Source organism: Hydractinia symbiolongicarpus, chromosome 8, assembly GCF_029227915.1.
Source record: "Hydractinia symbiolongicarpus strain clone_291-10 chromosome 8, HSymV2.1, whole genome shotgun sequence".
Taxonomy (NCBI): Eukaryota; Metazoa; Cnidaria; class Hydrozoa; order Anthoathecata; family Hydractiniidae; genus Hydractinia; species Hydractinia symbiolongicarpus.
In genome coordinates this window covers 10,193,204-10,210,002 of record NC_079882.1, presented here as the reverse complement: position 1 = coordinate 10,210,002, position 16,799 = coordinate 10,193,204, and the positions used below count along the sequence as shown (strand labels likewise).

At 33.3% G+C, this 16,799-nt stretch overlaps 1 protein-coding gene across 1 annotated transcript; it reads right to left on the bottom strand.

Moving 5' to 3' along the window:
- Window positions 1-804: 804 nt before the first annotated feature.
- Window positions 805-16,435, bottom strand: LOC130654731 (motile sperm domain-containing protein 2-like). Its single transcript, XM_057457348.1, has 20 exons — window positions 16,186-16,435; window positions 6,084-6,138; window positions 5,889-6,007; window positions 5,777-5,816; window positions 5,609-5,695; window positions 5,426-5,511; window positions 5,275-5,343; window positions 5,138-5,198; window positions 4,963-5,001; window positions 4,547-4,601; window positions 4,358-4,427; window positions 3,762-3,823; window positions 3,493-3,682; window positions 3,390-3,419; window positions 2,631-2,689; window positions 2,451-2,553; window positions 2,252-2,348; window positions 1,907-2,030; window positions 1,287-1,425; window positions 805-1,202 (listed from the first exon to the last, which is right to left on the bottom strand). Exons 1-20 carry the CDS (start codon window positions 16,195-16,197, stop codon window positions 1,050-1,052), a joined length of 1,650 nt encoding a protein of 549 aa, XP_057313331.1. The 5' UTR covers window positions 16,198-16,435; the 3' UTR covers window positions 805-1,049.
- Between the last annotated feature and the right edge of the window lie 364 nt (window positions 16,436-16,799).

Sequence of the window (16,799 nt, the reverse complement as noted above, 5' to 3'; positions counted from 1 at the left end):
GGTGGATTTCAAATTCAACTGTCTTAACAAAATTTCATCAAAAACTTTTTCAAATTTCGCGAACTTAAATTCTTGCTATGAATTAGAACTTACGAAAAATAGTGTCCGCAAAAGTAATTTCAAAAAATATCTTACGAAAATCAATTCTTTTTACCCACTCGCTGACACCAAAAGTAACTGGGATGCGGATAGAGATTCTAAACGATATCATATAGAGCCGTCGACAAGGAAAATATTTGGGTGCGAGAATGGAATTACAATCACTTAAAACTTTTATAAATAAAGTGGGGTTTAGTGGTGGGGTGTTTTTCATTTACCCATGAGCGGGGCATTGTGTGTGGAAACAATGTTACGTGTGACTAAAACATAATTTTTGTTACCTGATTGTTTAGGCTAATAAAGTTGAATTTTTGTGCCCAATGTTTATCCTTGGTTGATTTCCTTTAGGTGATGGAAGTTAATGCGTTTTGAAAACAAGTTTACATAAGCAACGGTTGTGGGAGAATTTGTTTTACTTAAACAAGAATACTATGACCCGCAAACGGGGAGCATACTGTAGCATACTCTTAGGGCGTAAGGTATTAATGAACTTAGAAAATGGCCGGTGAACGATGAGAATATATTGAATATGAATACACATGTGGCTTGTTGCAGTGGTGATAGAATTTCTTTTGGACATGTAAACATACTCCGATCATCTGTAAAAAATAAACGAGTATGGCAAAGCTACGAGAGAAAGCAAAAAACAACCACGTTTGCGCTGGGTTGGCAATCAAACTACATCATGTCGATACGTCCGCGCGCTTTGAACAAAAAAATTGTTATCTAAGCATATGTTTAAAAATTAAATTATATAAATATATACATAATTTCCCAATATTCAAAATACTACAAAAATGAATTTAAAAAAAAATAACTTGCACCATTACGAACAAAATTATTAGCTGCCTATGTGGCTTGTTTTCATTAGATAAAATTAACTGAAGAATTCTGCAAGACAAAAGAAAAAGTAGAAATATTTTTGAAGTGTAAAAAAAATGTCTACTATGCTAGGAAAATGTGTGACGAAGAACGTCTCTCGATAAAAAGAGGAAGACGCTACACACGGCCAAGATAAGCAGAAATAAAAAAAGAAGTAAAATGCCGAACATTAATTTAACACTCCTCTCCAACGACGTTATCTTGTTCTGTATTTTACCAATCTAAAGAAAAAATCAGAATTTTGATGACCAGAAAATCATATACAATGATCAGGAGTTGTAAGTCCTGAATTTGTTGTTACTGACCTTATTATCGAAATCCATTAAATGTTTAGATATAATTAACAGAGGGTCCTGAGGTGACGTGTTCTTAAGCGTGGTGTCATAGGACTCGCGATCACTTTCAATGGATTGACTTCCAGACGAATCGTAGCGACAACGTAGTCTAAAAAAAGTAATGTCGAAATCCACTTCTACTAAAAGTCATTATTTAGGACATTTGTGAATTTCTGACTTTCTACATAAAGTTGTGACTATTTTAGGACATCTATTAAAAAACTGAAATCGTCAATAAAAAGAAAAAAAATGTTCCACAAACAAAAACACAAGTAAGTAGGAACATTTTACACATAACTCTTTCTTTACTCTGCCATTGCAGTGAATGAACTTTCTCCTACTAGGTACGCCTCTCACAGTGATAGTCGTTCACCGTACTAATAAAAACCGCGCGAAAGATTCGTATCGAATCTTTTACGAACTGATATAGAAGTGACGTATAGGGCAAATCTCATACCCATGGCTAATAATAATAATCATAGTCATATAAAAAGAACATAAATTTGTAGATACGCTAGCCTCACTGGAGTTTTTTACAAGAGAATCTGCAAAAAGAGGGAAGTAAATTTTTAACCACATATGTATTATACCTTTGTTCCATTATACTAGATCGTGGCATATCCTTCCACATTGACGATAAATCATTTTTTTCCTGATCAGGTATAATCGTAGACATGATTAAAAATTTATCTTTTGCTACACTCGCTTCGTGACCTAAAAAAAGTGACATTAATGAAATAATATTGCATCCTGTCCATAAAATAGTCCCAAATTTAAATAAAAATAGATCATGCATGCATATATATCCAAAGTTCTTGCTTGCATATCCGTTCTCATATTTTAGGCAACCGTAACACTTTCAAGACAACAAGCCTAACCTTCTTATGAGCATAGTATGATTTTAGTGTTGCATGTAACAACGGTGATATTTATACCTGGGTGCAAGTTGACATGAATTTCCACGGAACAACCTGGTGATATTGGACCAGAGCTCGGTCTTACGCGGAAACTTTCTGGTGATGTTGTTTTAACCTACAATTGAAAAGTATCGATTAAAAAAAATCAAACATAAAAACTACTTCAACAACACAATAAATGCTTCCACGAATTTAACAACACAGAAAACGGAGTTACTTTAAAAGCTACAGGGCTCGAGATTGTATTCGTAATTGTAATAATTTGCAGAGGTTCTGCAGACGTAGAAGATGGTCCGTAGAATATCAGCTCGCTTGCAGGACTGAAAAGCAACAAAATAATTGGTCAATTTACACAACTTGCGCTAAACTGCGATAGTGTCGTCAGATGACGTCATACCTGATAGTTACCAGAGGTCCATTTTTTTCAAGGTTATTTTTTCGAGGTTTAACTTCTTTCTAATAATAAAAACAAATCCTGTTAGTAAAAAAAACTATATTCATGTTGGACTATTCAGTTTGTTATATTTCTGATAGTGTTACAATGGGCGAAAAAATTGGATGTTTAAAGATGTTTAGAGATGTCTATATACATTCAAACATGTGAATACAAAAGCTGTCACACATTTCACCTTTTGTAACTAAACGCAACACAAATTTATAAAAAAATTAAAGTTGTAATGTGTGAAAGGTTTTAACTGGCAATCAAGCTAATAACAGGTGAACCCCAACAAGTTTAACGAAAAGTACCATAAAGTTAATCTCTGTTGGAATCAAAATATCAAGGACAGCTAACCCATTCTATATTGTAGTATGGAAAAAGGATTCAGATTCAAAGCACTTGGTAAGTTTAGGAAACTGATCTGAAGTTGATAAATAATTCTGAGTGGATTAAGATTGGCATGAATAGAAGGAGCCGTAGATGCAAAATATTTGACATTTACTTTAAATGTCAGAAATTTTAGCAAATAGAAATTTTGGCGAAACGAACCATTGTACTGAATTCACGTGTATTATTTTCTCGAATCAATCAAATTTAGGTATTCGAGGAATTTATTTCTGCTAAAACACTGTTTCTGTAACAAAGAAAAAACGTTAAAATCTCGAAATCTATAAACAAATTAGAAATAATCGAGATTTTTTTCAACACACAGTATACCTTATTTTTCAGTTTTTCGTCAATCTTTACCTAGATGACAAACATCGAAAATTAACAACCACTGAAAATAAACAGGACTAAAGTACAGACTTATCCAACTCACCGGTTTTACAAAGTTGTCAGTTATCGAACGTTCACTCGAAGAGTTAATGTCATCATTATGCTTTACATGTGCAAACTCTTCACTCTGTTTCAGCAAATTTGTAGCGTCTACACTCATCGACATGCTACTGAATACATCCACTTTGCTGACAGGTAACAATGACTCAGCATATTTATTTCTCATCTTAGGACTGCAAGAGAAAAAAAACTAATATGGCTGACAACTTAGGTAGTCCACTTGGAAATAACGACACTTGCAAATGGTATTACCTCTCAAAGGTATCTCCTATATTTGAAAATAATTGTGGTGGGTACTTGTATACAAAATCGTCCTAGAAGATGAAATGTCGCAGATGAAAAACACACATAAACAAAAACTACAGAAGAAAAATATGTATCAAATGAGATTACAGTTTACAGTGCTTTTTCGCTTAACATCTGTTTACAAAATTATTTTACAACAAGTGGGATTTTAAATTATGTTTACAAAAGTTTATTTACAACAAAATATCATAGATTACGTTCACTGTTTTTGCAAATACATACATCATCTGTAGAAATCTGTTAGACAAATATTTAAACCCTGACAAAATAAAGTAAATCTGTTTTAAAAAAATATGGAAGTAATTCTTTAACCCTACATCTTGCATAGACAAGATAATGTGTAGCTAAGATAACGTTTAGTTTAGTTTATCATAAACATGAGGATCCGAGAAAGTGCTTCAAACTCCTCTTTTTATAAAGGACTGGTAATTCTTGGCAAGATTGGAATGCGTATTTAACAGAGTTTAAAAAAAATTATAAAAGAGATTGACGTCTGCTACAGTGCCACCTATCAGAAAATGATGAAACAGACACAAACTTACTGTACCACCCATTGATGTCAGCAGTTGGTCAGCAGCAACATATTGAAAGATTTCTGTTTTGTTGGTAAACCTAATATTAATGTTAAAAACTTTATAAAAGTTTTACTAACTAAACTTTATTTTTTTAACCTGAACAATACCAAACCAATCAATAGACATCCAAGTAGATAAATTTAAAGAAAAACTTACTTTATTTTTGATATCCCTTCAGTACTTAACCAAGTTTTGACAATCTTCCAAGCAGCTAGACACAAAACACAACCGATTTAATCAGCTCAACTACATAATTTAACTACTAAGAGAAACACCTACAACTTAACTCAATGAACAAGTTAGAGATTTTACTACAAAATGGCGTTTGTAAACATATTTTTGTTTTGAAAAGCAGAGTTTGAATGTAGTCAAAACAAACTATAAGTGATAATGTTGTTGTATTTACAATATTGTCTTAAAAAACTGTAATATGAAATTAAGACATTCACAGACAAAATGCTGACGTCAGTTATTAAAAAAAATTACAAAATAAACGTTCAAACAATGAAAAATAATACTCAAAATATGGGTGTGAAAATTTAATTGTTAACCAGAATTTTTTTTTTGAGTACCTGTCAACATCCATGGAGTTTCGAACACAATTAGATATTCTAAAAAAAAAAATTGGCATGACCACTGAGTGTTATTACAAAAAATATCTGCGAAGAAGAGCAGATCACTGTGAAGAAGAGCAGATCTCTGCAAAGAAGAGCAAAAACATCACATGGTAACTGTTTCAACACCTACCTAACATGCTTGCAAAGTAGGTTTGGAAACATGTAATGACAAACTTCACAAGATCCATATCCTAAAAATATTTCAAAAATAATTTTACTTGGCCAAAATTTGATTTTCCCGCAAAAAAGATAGTAAACACAACAAACCATGTTTGAAAAACCTGCATCTTGCATATCAAATATCAGAGTCACCTTCCTTCCTCGGTTGTTACACGCCTGAGACAAACAAAAAGTTTTTCATGTGAAAATTGTAACTAAATAGAAGAAGAAGAAAAACATTTCTGTTATTTTTACTTACCATTTTTTCCAAACCAAAAGCAAACAATTTTTTAACTTCTTTCAAATCGTAAAGTTCTTTTTTGTACAATTTTGTATGAAATAACACTGAAAAGAAAGTGGAGTACTATCCATTTTATATGTTTTACAACCACAAGGAACGGATTTTTACAAATAACTAATTCTACAAGCAACTAAGACCTACAAAGAGGGTTGCCATTTTTGTCCTTATTGTGTGGATATAAAAATCCAATTTCAAATAATCTTCGATCTATATTTCTTTCCATCAAAGCTAAAAAAAAAACAAGCATATATTTTACTAATCAACAAATATTAACTCATTTTCTGACCTTGTGAATAGAATCATGCATACCATTAATACCGAATTCTTCTCTCCACTTTAAGCAATCCACCTAAAAATATAAAAAAATATATAAATGTACAAAATATATAGAAGCAGCAAGAAAAAATGGCTGCCGCTTTACCATCATTTCCAAAGCTTTTTCAACATCTTTATCTTTATGTTTCAAGAACAACCATACAAAAAGATCGTTCTTTTGTACATTGTCAATATCCTTTTGGTTAAACTGATGCAATTCTGGACCTGCAAACGCAAATTTTCAATATTATCACAACTTTGCAGGCTAAATTAAATTACTGACAAAAATATGCTTTGATACCTCGCGATAGAAGTCTTTTTCTCAAATCTTCAACCAAAGCCTTGTTGTTCTCATTCTAAAGAAAAAAACAACTAAAACTTGAAAAAGGAAACACATCAAATGTTCAGATAAACATCCTTGTTAAAATAACACTTCCATTCTTAGAACACTAAGAAGATTGTGTTAATACAACTGAGCGTATATCAAGGACATCACTGACAATATTTTTAAAATATACTTGACAAAAACAAAAGAAGGTATCTATAAGGTCATGCTATGGCAAAGGGGATCAAGTGTGTGAAAAAGAAGATACATTTGGTGCAATATGTCAGGAAGATTGACACTTTGTTTATCAGCAGGTCATGTATACATGTAATAACAACATTTTTCCATATCTTTGTATAAGGATCCTGGAAATTATTTGTCAAGTCCACAATTCCTCTTATACAGGCTCGGGAATTTTGCCCTTTTTGAAGAAAAATTTATAATTACATAGTACAAGGTATTTTGATTTTCATGAATGATGTGAAAACAATATTAAATATTTTTTAAAGCTTTTTTTTTCCATGAAACATTCATACAAGTACACTTTGTTATGCCTTGGGAACCAGCATTTAATATTTCAGAGAGAAAGTGATGAGATATATTCATTGCACTACCAAATTAATATTTTTTGTCTGCACATGCTTTCCTAAATTATAGAAATTATCAAACGATGTTTGGAGTCAAATATTGCTTATGTTTATGCATTGACAAGTTTTATTAGAAAAATATATTCCCAACTTTAACCACTTTCCCAAATTTAGTATAAAAAATTTGATACTACATTTTTCATATAGCCAGGCCTAGAAGATATATAATTTGAACAATTTAGGCAACTGCCAAACCATTAAGTGAGTCATGAATAAAGCCACCCTTTTTATTCAGTATTGCCATCAACAGCAAAATTTATGATTTGGGTCATTTCTGAGCTTAAATATGTTATTTTAACTGTGTTTTTACGGTGAATTTGTATTTGCTGTTGCAGAATTTCTTTCCTCCAAAAATTATTTTTTAACCCTTTCAGTACGCGTTAGCAGTGTGACTGCGTATAGAAATCATTAAAATTTCTGTGTTGGCAATCCGACTGCCAATGAAAAAATCTGGCGACCGAATCGCTACGGCTTTTCCTAGACTAGAAAGCGAAATATCTTCCGAAACTAGAATAAATTTACGAATCAGGGAAAAAAGTAAGGAACGAGGTGGCCATGTTGCTGCTGCTAGAGCAATCAGAATTTGCCGAGGACGAATAGGACCCAGAGGAAAAGACAGGCGAAGGGGGCGCCGCAGTGGTTGGTCAAAAACCACGTTACTTAGCAGGTAATCGTCAGAATCAACACCACCCCATAGCACACTAGAAAGAAGTTGCCAAAGGAGAATCTGTAAATCTAAAAGAATTTCTATTTTCAGAAGCTGAGGGACTATAATTAAAATGAATGGAAATAAACCCTTAGATTTTTTGAATCTCTACCTCACAAATGAGTTCTGGGATTTGTTAGTCACAGAGACAAATCGCTTTGCTGCCCAATACTTCGCCACCCATGACGTAACATGGAACCCTGTTACTGTAGCTGAAGTGAGAACATTTCTTGCTATTGTTTTGCTTTTTGGGGTGGTACATAAACCTTCTGTGAAAATGTATTGGGTAAAGGATGACTACTTGAATACACCTATTTTCGCCAAAATGATGAAACCAGATCACTTCTACTTCACTCAGCGTTTTTTACAATTCAACAACAATGAAGATCCCGAGTATGACAAAGATGATGAAAATAGAGACAGGTTGCATAAGATAAGACCAATGACTGACTTACTTCAAAGGAGATGCAAAAGTGTTTGCACACCTGGTCAGTGTCTGTCTGTTGACGAATCACTTGTCCTCTTCAAAGGTCGCCTGCATTTCCAGCAGTATATAAAAACAAAACGGGCCCGCTTTGGTATAAAGATCTACGAACTGTGCACCTCTGATGGAGTTACACTTGCTTTCCTTATATACTGTGGGAAGGGAATGTTCAAAGATGATTACCCAAACAAAGACATGCCTACCACTGAGAGAATTCCAGCCGTCCTGACGCACCAGTTCCTTGAAAAAGGATATATTTTATACACTGACAACTTCTACACAACCCCATCACTCGCCTCATATTTTCTTGAGAACAAAACACATCTGGTAGGCACTGTTAGATCAAACAGGTACAACTATTCTAAAGACATTGTTCCTGTAAACCTAGAAAAAGAAAGTGCATCATTCTATTGTCAAGAGGAAGATCCAATAGTTGCTGTGAAATATTGGTCTTCAAAAGATAAAGCTGGTGGAAAGCAAAAGGTCGTCTTTATGCTTACCACATGCTGTCAACCTACAATGGAACCAGTGAAACCAGATGCTGAGACTCTAAAGCCTCTGACGTTAAATCGTACAACCAACATATGGGAGGTGTTGACAGAGCAGCAATTGCACAATCTTCAAACACTCAGAAAGTCTTATTATTATTATTGTTATTGTTTTTATTATTATTAAACAATATATATATATATATACAGGATTTTTTACACTTCAGTAAAATTAACTACTGCTATCATTTGTGTCCTGTCAGTAGAAATATAAAAAAGAAAGAAAAATATAAGCAAAAACTATCATCTACTAATTAATCACTCATGAGTTAGCTAACAAATGAATATAAAAAGCATGTACATACCAAGAAAAAATAAAAAGAGAAAAAAGAAAAATGTGAAACAAGAATGCACAAAAGTTGGAAACAGAAGCTAAATAATTACTAAAAACATATAAAACATATTTTTCTAAGAAGGTTCAATCTTCCGGCTGCTTTCTTAATGACTTCTCGAAATTATCAACTAGGGTTAGTGACGAATCTAGTTCGTTTCTCAAATATATGTAAGACATGGAATGATGAATAGGTTGACTCTGCATTTCCAATTGAATTGTATTTTTGGCATTTTTACGGGATAATCTTTCAGATGTTCCAAATAGCACAGTTTCCGCTTTTTCTTTCTTTAGATGCAGTATGAGTTCGTTATCGTTCAAATAAGTGGATACGTTTTCTAATTCTTCGTTTAATTTTGTTTCTATTATAAAGGGGTCAGCATTTGCAACACAGATGATGGTATCGTCAGCAAATTGAATACACTTACTTTTCTTAAGGTGTTCCGGGAAGTCATTAAAAATATCAAAAATAGTATAGGACCGAGTATCGATCCTTGCAGCACTCCACTTACAACATTAAAACTTGCTGATGTTCGATTGCCAACTTCAACAACTTGTGATCGGTTAAAAATATAATCTGTAAACCACAGCAATTCTACATTGTCAACACCATATATGATGAAAGTTTTTTTAAGACTACATTGTGACTGATCATATCGAACGCTTTACTTAAATCCAGGAACAGCACTCCAACTAACTTTCCGTTTTCGGCAGCTTGTCTTACTTCGTCAACAAGTAGTGTTGATGCAAGATGTGTTAAACTTTTGGCTCTATAGCCAAATTGGGAGTCATTTAGTAATTTCTCATTTTCTAAAAATGCTTTTTTTAATAATTTAGAGAGTATTGGCAACACTGAAATTGGATGATAATTTTCAGGTTTGTTTGTGTCTCCTGATTTAAAAAATGGGACGATTTTTGCTTGTTTTCATGCGTTCCGGACTGTACTGGAGCGTAAAGACTGGTTAGTAATGTGATGTAACAGAACAATTGACTGTTGCACACAATCTTTAAGCTACCAGGAGGGAGTTCATCAAGCCCAGTGGATTTCTTTCTCTTTAATTTCTTTTTCAGAAAATCCTTAATAAAAACTTTAGACACTTATTGAAAATTAAAAAATTTTCTAGTTCTGCAGGCCATTTCTTGAATAAAACTATGCCAGAGCTACAAAAAGCACCCGCTAAAAAAGTTACGAGTGCTATGGTGTGCGAAAAATTGCACTTGTAAGCAAAATTTTACAAGTGCGATGTGAATATTTGCAGGTGTGATTCACACTTAACTATTTTTTGTTTACCGCAACGTTATGTTATTTAAGCTGTATGGAAATTAGTTTTGTAAAAGGTATTAACCACAAGTGCAAGGTTAAAATGTTGGACGCGATGATGTGTTGGCAGATTCGCTATATGTTTTTGGCATTAAATATATTTCTAAACATTTTTGATTTCTCTTTTCCCTTTTAAAAAGATTTTTTAAACTTTATTCAACATGTTTTTTCTTTGGTATTACATCACGAAAACATTCGTCTGAAAGCTGTATTAAGGTACCGGACACCTAACCTCTCCCATGTTCTGGTTATATTTAACTTGCATGGGTGTGCACTCTTCTTGCAGTATTCTCTGTGACGATGAAGGTCGGGCCGACTTGTGGCATGGTTCCAAATGGTCTTCCGTCTTTTGTTCCAGTCTCAGTGTAATGCACCAGCCCAGCATAAGAGTGTCAGCATGAAGGAAAGGGGCCAACTTTAATGTTCTCTATACTTTTTAAACAAATCAATCACAAAGAAATGAATGTTATGTAATCAGCGTAATAGCTTTTTTCATCACTCTATAATATTATAGAAAAAGAAAAAATTCACAAGTGCGAAAAAAAGCGCTCGTAAAACTTTTCACGAGTGTGCGGGCGAGTGCGCGTGCGATCGCACTCGTCTCGAGGAATGGTCTGGTTCTGGAGCAAATGTGATTTGGCAGTTTCCAGGTAAAGTTCTTCAATTTAAATGCGGATGACTTCAGATTATTTACGACTGTTGAAAAGTAATCATGGAAGGCATTGGCACAAGTTTGATTATCTTTCTCGTTATTAGACACATTTTTTGTGTTAGCCTTTGTCGGAAATATAGTTTTCACTGCTTTCCAGAAACCTTTGGGATTTGTGCAGTTTTTGTATATTAAGTTCTTGTGATGTTTAGCCATATCATTTTTTTATCTTTGCATATTGTTGCATGACCTTATATTTCCTCCAATCACTTGCACTGTTGCTTTTTCTAGCCTTTCGTAAAAGTTGATCAGGCTGGTTCATTATTGATTTCAAGTTTTCGTTAAGCCAAGTGCATGGGCGACCTTTCACTCTTTTTTGAATGATCGGCGCATGTTTGTCGAAAATTTCTTTTACAATGCCAATAAATGTGTTAACAGCCTCATTAACGTTTGATAAAAATAATACCGGCAACCAATTCACTTGTTCAAAATCACGATTCATATTATCAGGATTGTATTTGGCATAATTTCTGGTTTTGACTGTTTTTGACGTGTACTTTTTGTTGTTTAATTTTCGTACGCAACCTACTAAATCATGGTCACTGAGACTAGTCGGTATGATGTCTTGTTCAGCGATTGACCCAGGGTTGTTCATTGCTATAATGTTGATTAAAGATTTTGTGTCCTGCGTTACACGGGTTGGTTTTTTAATTATTTTTGTTAAACCTTTCTGTTGAATAATTGCTTTAACTTCTCTATTATCTCGTGAATTTAGATAGTTAAAATTCATATCTCCTATGAGTATTACATCCTTAGACTCCGCACAACAAAGCGATAATGATGTCTCTAATAACTCATTGAAATTACTTGGCAAGTGTTTTTTGCTGTTTGGAGGCCTATAATGTGTTGCTATAAGAACGTTATGCAAATTTTAACAACAATTTCTATAACAATGCTTCCAAGTTCACCAATCTCCAAATCTGTTCGCCTAACATAGTTTATGTTGTCATTTAGAAGTGGAATTGCATTGCGGTTGATTATGCAGACGATTCTGAATGCTCCCAAAATTCATGCCGCAAAAACCGGATCAACAATGTCGTTTTTAAAATTTGTTGTTGAAGTGATAAGATCTCTTTCAACTGGCACTCCTGAAAAACAAGATAACTTTAGGGTCCCTGTCGTGGAAAACCACGCTAGGTTGACCGGTAGACATTTCCCATCATTGAAGCAAGCAAGCGGAGAAGGGATTTAGAATATACCACACAGAACTTCATTACAGCGCTGAAGATGAGTAATTTTGGTGCTATGAACAATACTAAGATTTTTCTTTCTAATTTTTTATGGTTTTTTTCTTATATATTTAGTTACATTTATTTGGTTTTAGAAGTGTAAGGAGACTTTTTCTTGTGTTTTGCTTGTTACCGCAGATTTCTATTCAAATTCCTTGGTTTACTATAAAACCGCCATATCTTGTGTGTACTTTAATATTTTTCAACCATCTTTTTGCAGTAGGTCACTCTTATAATTAGGTATATGGATTAAGACATGTTTACAACTTTGTTTGAAAGAATATATTTTTTAAGCTTAAACAAAACGAAAAGTTACACTTTTTAACAAAAATTATCCGCCATTATGGATTTTTATTCCAGATGGAGTGCATGAATTTTTTTTTTGTTCCATTTTCCGCTAAGATAGGGTTTCAGAAAAAAAAGGGTGAAAGTTTCAATATGATTGCATTACCCAGGCCATTTCGGGAGAGGCGTGCGATCGCACGCGCACGCCCCCACACACGTGCAGATTTGTTTAGGCGTGCGATTCATCGCATGCGCAAAACGTTGCTGTAATTAAAAAATTATTGTATTTATAACAAAGAAAATTTATTAATAAACCTTAAAAATAAACGATCATTCTTTTACTGAACTCTAAAAATAAACGATCATTCTTTTACTGAACTCACAATAGATCACACGTGAACAGTCTTTACCAAATGTTGATAATGTGAATTTAATTGCTACCATTTGCTTTCTTTCTTTCTTTCTTTTTGCTGACCAAGGGGTATTATGCAGAACATTATTTAAGTTGAAATAACTAAAAGATAATATAACTAATAAGAAAAAAAACTTCTTTAATAACGAAATATTCTTTTATATAATAATTTTTATAATTTATTGAACATACGGTTTATTAAATTTCATTATTAGCAGCCATTCGACTTTCTGTAATTTAATTTAATTTAAATATCTGTTTGCACCAAAAGTAATAACAAAGTTTAATTAACGAGTCTGCTTACGACTTCTTCGTATATGGGTTGTAGTAGTAGTAGTAGTAGTAGTATTTATTTCGTGTTAGATAACTGTATATTTTACATTAAATAAATACCTACGGGGAGACCATCAGATAGTATAAATACTAATGTAGGTGATGGCCACCTATATAAGATCAAACGATTGCAATAAGCAGTATGACACTACAAAAAAAAATTTTTTAGTAAAATCTTTTTTATGCAGTGGAGAGATTAGTGTTATAGCAATCCAGAAGATAAGTTTTGCAGATTTTTTTTAGTTTTTTTAGAGTGAGAGAGGCTAGGTCGTATTGGTGAAAGTGTTGTTGGATATTGTTCCAATTAATAATAGATTGGTAACGTATAGATTTGAGACCAAATGAGGTAGTCCTAACAGAAGGTCTAGCTAGAAGTTTAATGGATTTACTTCTTGTTGAATGATTAGATGAATGGCAGACCAATTTAAAAATATCACAAATATTACCTGGAGAATGCAGATTTATAATATTAAAAGTTAAAATAATGTTGAGAAATTTTATAAGATCTGAAAGAGTAAGAATATTAAGATTAAGAAAAATAGGATTTGATGGTGAGTTAAATTTAGAAAAAGTAATGATTCGGAGAGCAGCTTTTTGTAAGCGAAAAATTCTACACAACTTTGAAGTGAGACCCCACACTTGCGGACTATAAGAAATATGAGAAGAAAATAATGCATGGTAAATTGAAAGTAGGATATCCTTAGGCACATAATATCTTAGTTTGCAAAGAGCTCCATTTGTTTTTCTTAATTTATTGCCAATATAAGATATGTGGAAATCCCAATCTAGAAATTCATCTATTAATATACCTAGATATCTTACATGAGATGAGAATTCAAGTTTTTTTCCATTTAATTTCAGCCTTATATCATAGTTGACTGCTTTATTTCTTTGGGTTAAAATTCCTTGCTGCACATTGTTGGAACTTGCACTTTGTTTGTTCCTTACGCCAAAACAGCAGCCCCTGTGCGGTATACAGGGGTAAAGGAAATGTTTTTGTAAAAAATTTTTTTGATCGCACACGTATCACACGCGCAGAATTTTTGAGGTGTGTGATCTCCCGCACATCTGACCAAAATCTTACGAAATGGCCTGATTACCACTTTAGAAAATGATAAAATTTTAAGATGTAGTGGTAAAATATTAAGTTTTTACTCTCGGAAATAGGGGGTACTTGCTCCGTACCAAAAGGGTTAAATAATTATTGCCCCTATTTGTCTCTCTAAAATATAACTAAAATTTTCCTCAAAATATTATTTTTTATGCAAAAAGAATATTAATTGCCAAAATTTAACAAGAAAATACTCATCTCTCATTCCCTAAACCTGGGTCAAACCACCTGTTTTGGAACAGACATGTTGACGATGAGATCAAATTAATTAAATTTTAATATCTCTGAAACCAGTCACCAAACAGCAGGGAAAAACTGCTAAACAAACGTCTATGGCTAATCTGACATACTGCTTCTAATTAGCAGAATATCGAAGTCTAATTTATGTAACAGATGCTTAATTAGGCTTCACAAAAACATAATCATCTATTAAACCAAGGTAAAGTCGATACCACATGCTCTTTGATGAATGTACACAGAGAAAAAATGGATAAGGAGTTGTTTTGCTTCAACAATAAAAACACTTTGCCATAGCCGACATCAGTAAAAAAAGATTCTGTAATGCAAATAAAATAGGCTAAAGGAATCCTACTTTGGTGAGATATGTCACTCTTTTTCTCTGATTTTTAAAGGCTTGTATCGCTTAACTGGGTAGAGCATTGCTAAAATAGATGTCAAAGGAACTTATGATCTGAAACAAGCGGGAGCTCCTATTCTTTCTTTTCCAAATTGCGTAATGCAGTATTCCAGAATTGGGATACAATCTTAACTGTCTATCGGGTGTGGCAAGTTGGACTTTAAACCCACCATTCTCTGTGGTAGTGAAGCACATGATCCCAAACATTATTTTGATTATTGAATTAAGATGTACACAATAAAGGCAATTGGTAAACAAATTTCTGAAAATAATGCATCTCTGCTGACATCATCAAGATTTAGATTACAGATGTTTTTTTTTATTTTTCTGCCTTGATTTTCCACAGGCTTTAGCTAGCTATAGTTGATAAAGTTTATTAAATGAAAGATGCTTAAAACATAATCAAAATTAAGGTGTGAACTATTTCATAACCTTTTGATATATCTATAACTGTATCATATTATATACTGTTCTGCCCAGAATGTTAAAACAGCCTGTTTATAAAACAGGATGGCCAGATTATGTATGCGTGGCACAATTATGATTTTTGGCCCGAATATGATTTTTTGCCCTGACTATGTTGTGGTAACAGGATTATGAACGTTAATAAATGGCTGGCCAGGCAAGCTGTGATTGGCATCTTCTCCAAACTTCTGTGAAAAAAATATTAATTAGGCATGGCAAAAGAAAAAAGTTTCCACATAATTTGTCTTTGCAGGACAAAACACCAAAAAAAGTCTCAACGTAATTCTTGATATAAAATGCTCTTGCGAGTACATTTCAACATAATATACTTTTTGCAGTAACTATAAATTTTACGGATAGGTGGGCTCATTTTTATTTTTCATGGGATTCCAAAATTTAGTTCCCACGAAATTTTGTTTAGTTTAAAAACAATAACAACTTTGCCACCAGCGCTATTTTCTTGTCAGAAGTGATGACAAATGATATAAAAGCCAGTTGGCCTCAATTATGTTCGTTCCATAGCTATAAAGTGGAGGGATAACATAAAAGTGTTGCACATAAGCCAGCCTGCTCTAATAATTAAATAAATAATGTAAAAAGTGTTGTGCATAAGTCGTCCAGCCCCGATTATGTTTGTTTTGGAAGTGCCAAATAATATTTTTTAACTTCATACATAAGCCGGATTTAATGTTGCCTTTATTATAGCTATATGTATTTTTTCTGCCCTGTTGTTTATAAACAGGCAAGCTGCCGTACATAATCTGGGCAGCGTTCATAATCCAGGCAGGACAATACCAGTTCCTACATTTAATGTAACAATATTGCTACTACCAGGTAAAACATTTAATTAAATTAGGTACCTCTTCCTCCATTCTCTCTCTTGGTATTAGCAAACAAGATTCTTCAAGGCCTAAATTAGACCCACATTCTGGAAACCTTAATTTTGCTAGCCACAGATCATTGTGATCAGTTCGTCTGTATGGTTATTTTGCTGTTCTGTTTTGCTAGGAGGAACGTGTTTTCTGTTGTTTTTATTTTTTAAGTTTAGGTACAGGAGTGTCAGATGACAAACTAAGCTACCATGGTAGGAATGACTTCATTTAGCACCGGGCTAAGTGGTCCCGACACACGACGTACAACATAACTAGTACCCTTCATACTTTATCGATATTAAAAGTCCGACAGACGTTCAATCATACTTCTCCAACCAAATGGACCCGACAAATGAAACTGCATTATCCGACATCCTCTCTATATAACAAATACATATTTTTTCTGTCAATAATCCATAACCAACGTAATATCGCATAATACTGCATAATACTGCATAATATCTTCATAATTCAAAAAAAGTACATAAATTTTCTGTCGATGGCCATAACCAACGTAATATCGCATAATACTGCATAATACTGCATAATACCTTCATAATTCATGAAAAATACATAAATTTTCTGTCGATGGCCATACCAAC

Coding starts and splice junctions, on each gene's coding strand:
- LOC130654731 (XM_057457348.1), bottom strand. Junction 5,002..5,137: donor CTACTTTGCAAGCATGTTAG/GTAGGTGTTGAA, acceptor TTTTTTTTTTAG/AATATCTAATTGTGTTCGAA. Junction 2,690..3,389: donor ACGAAAAACTGAAAAATAAG/GTATACTGTGTG, acceptor TTTTATTATTAG/AAAGAAGTTAAACCTCGAAA.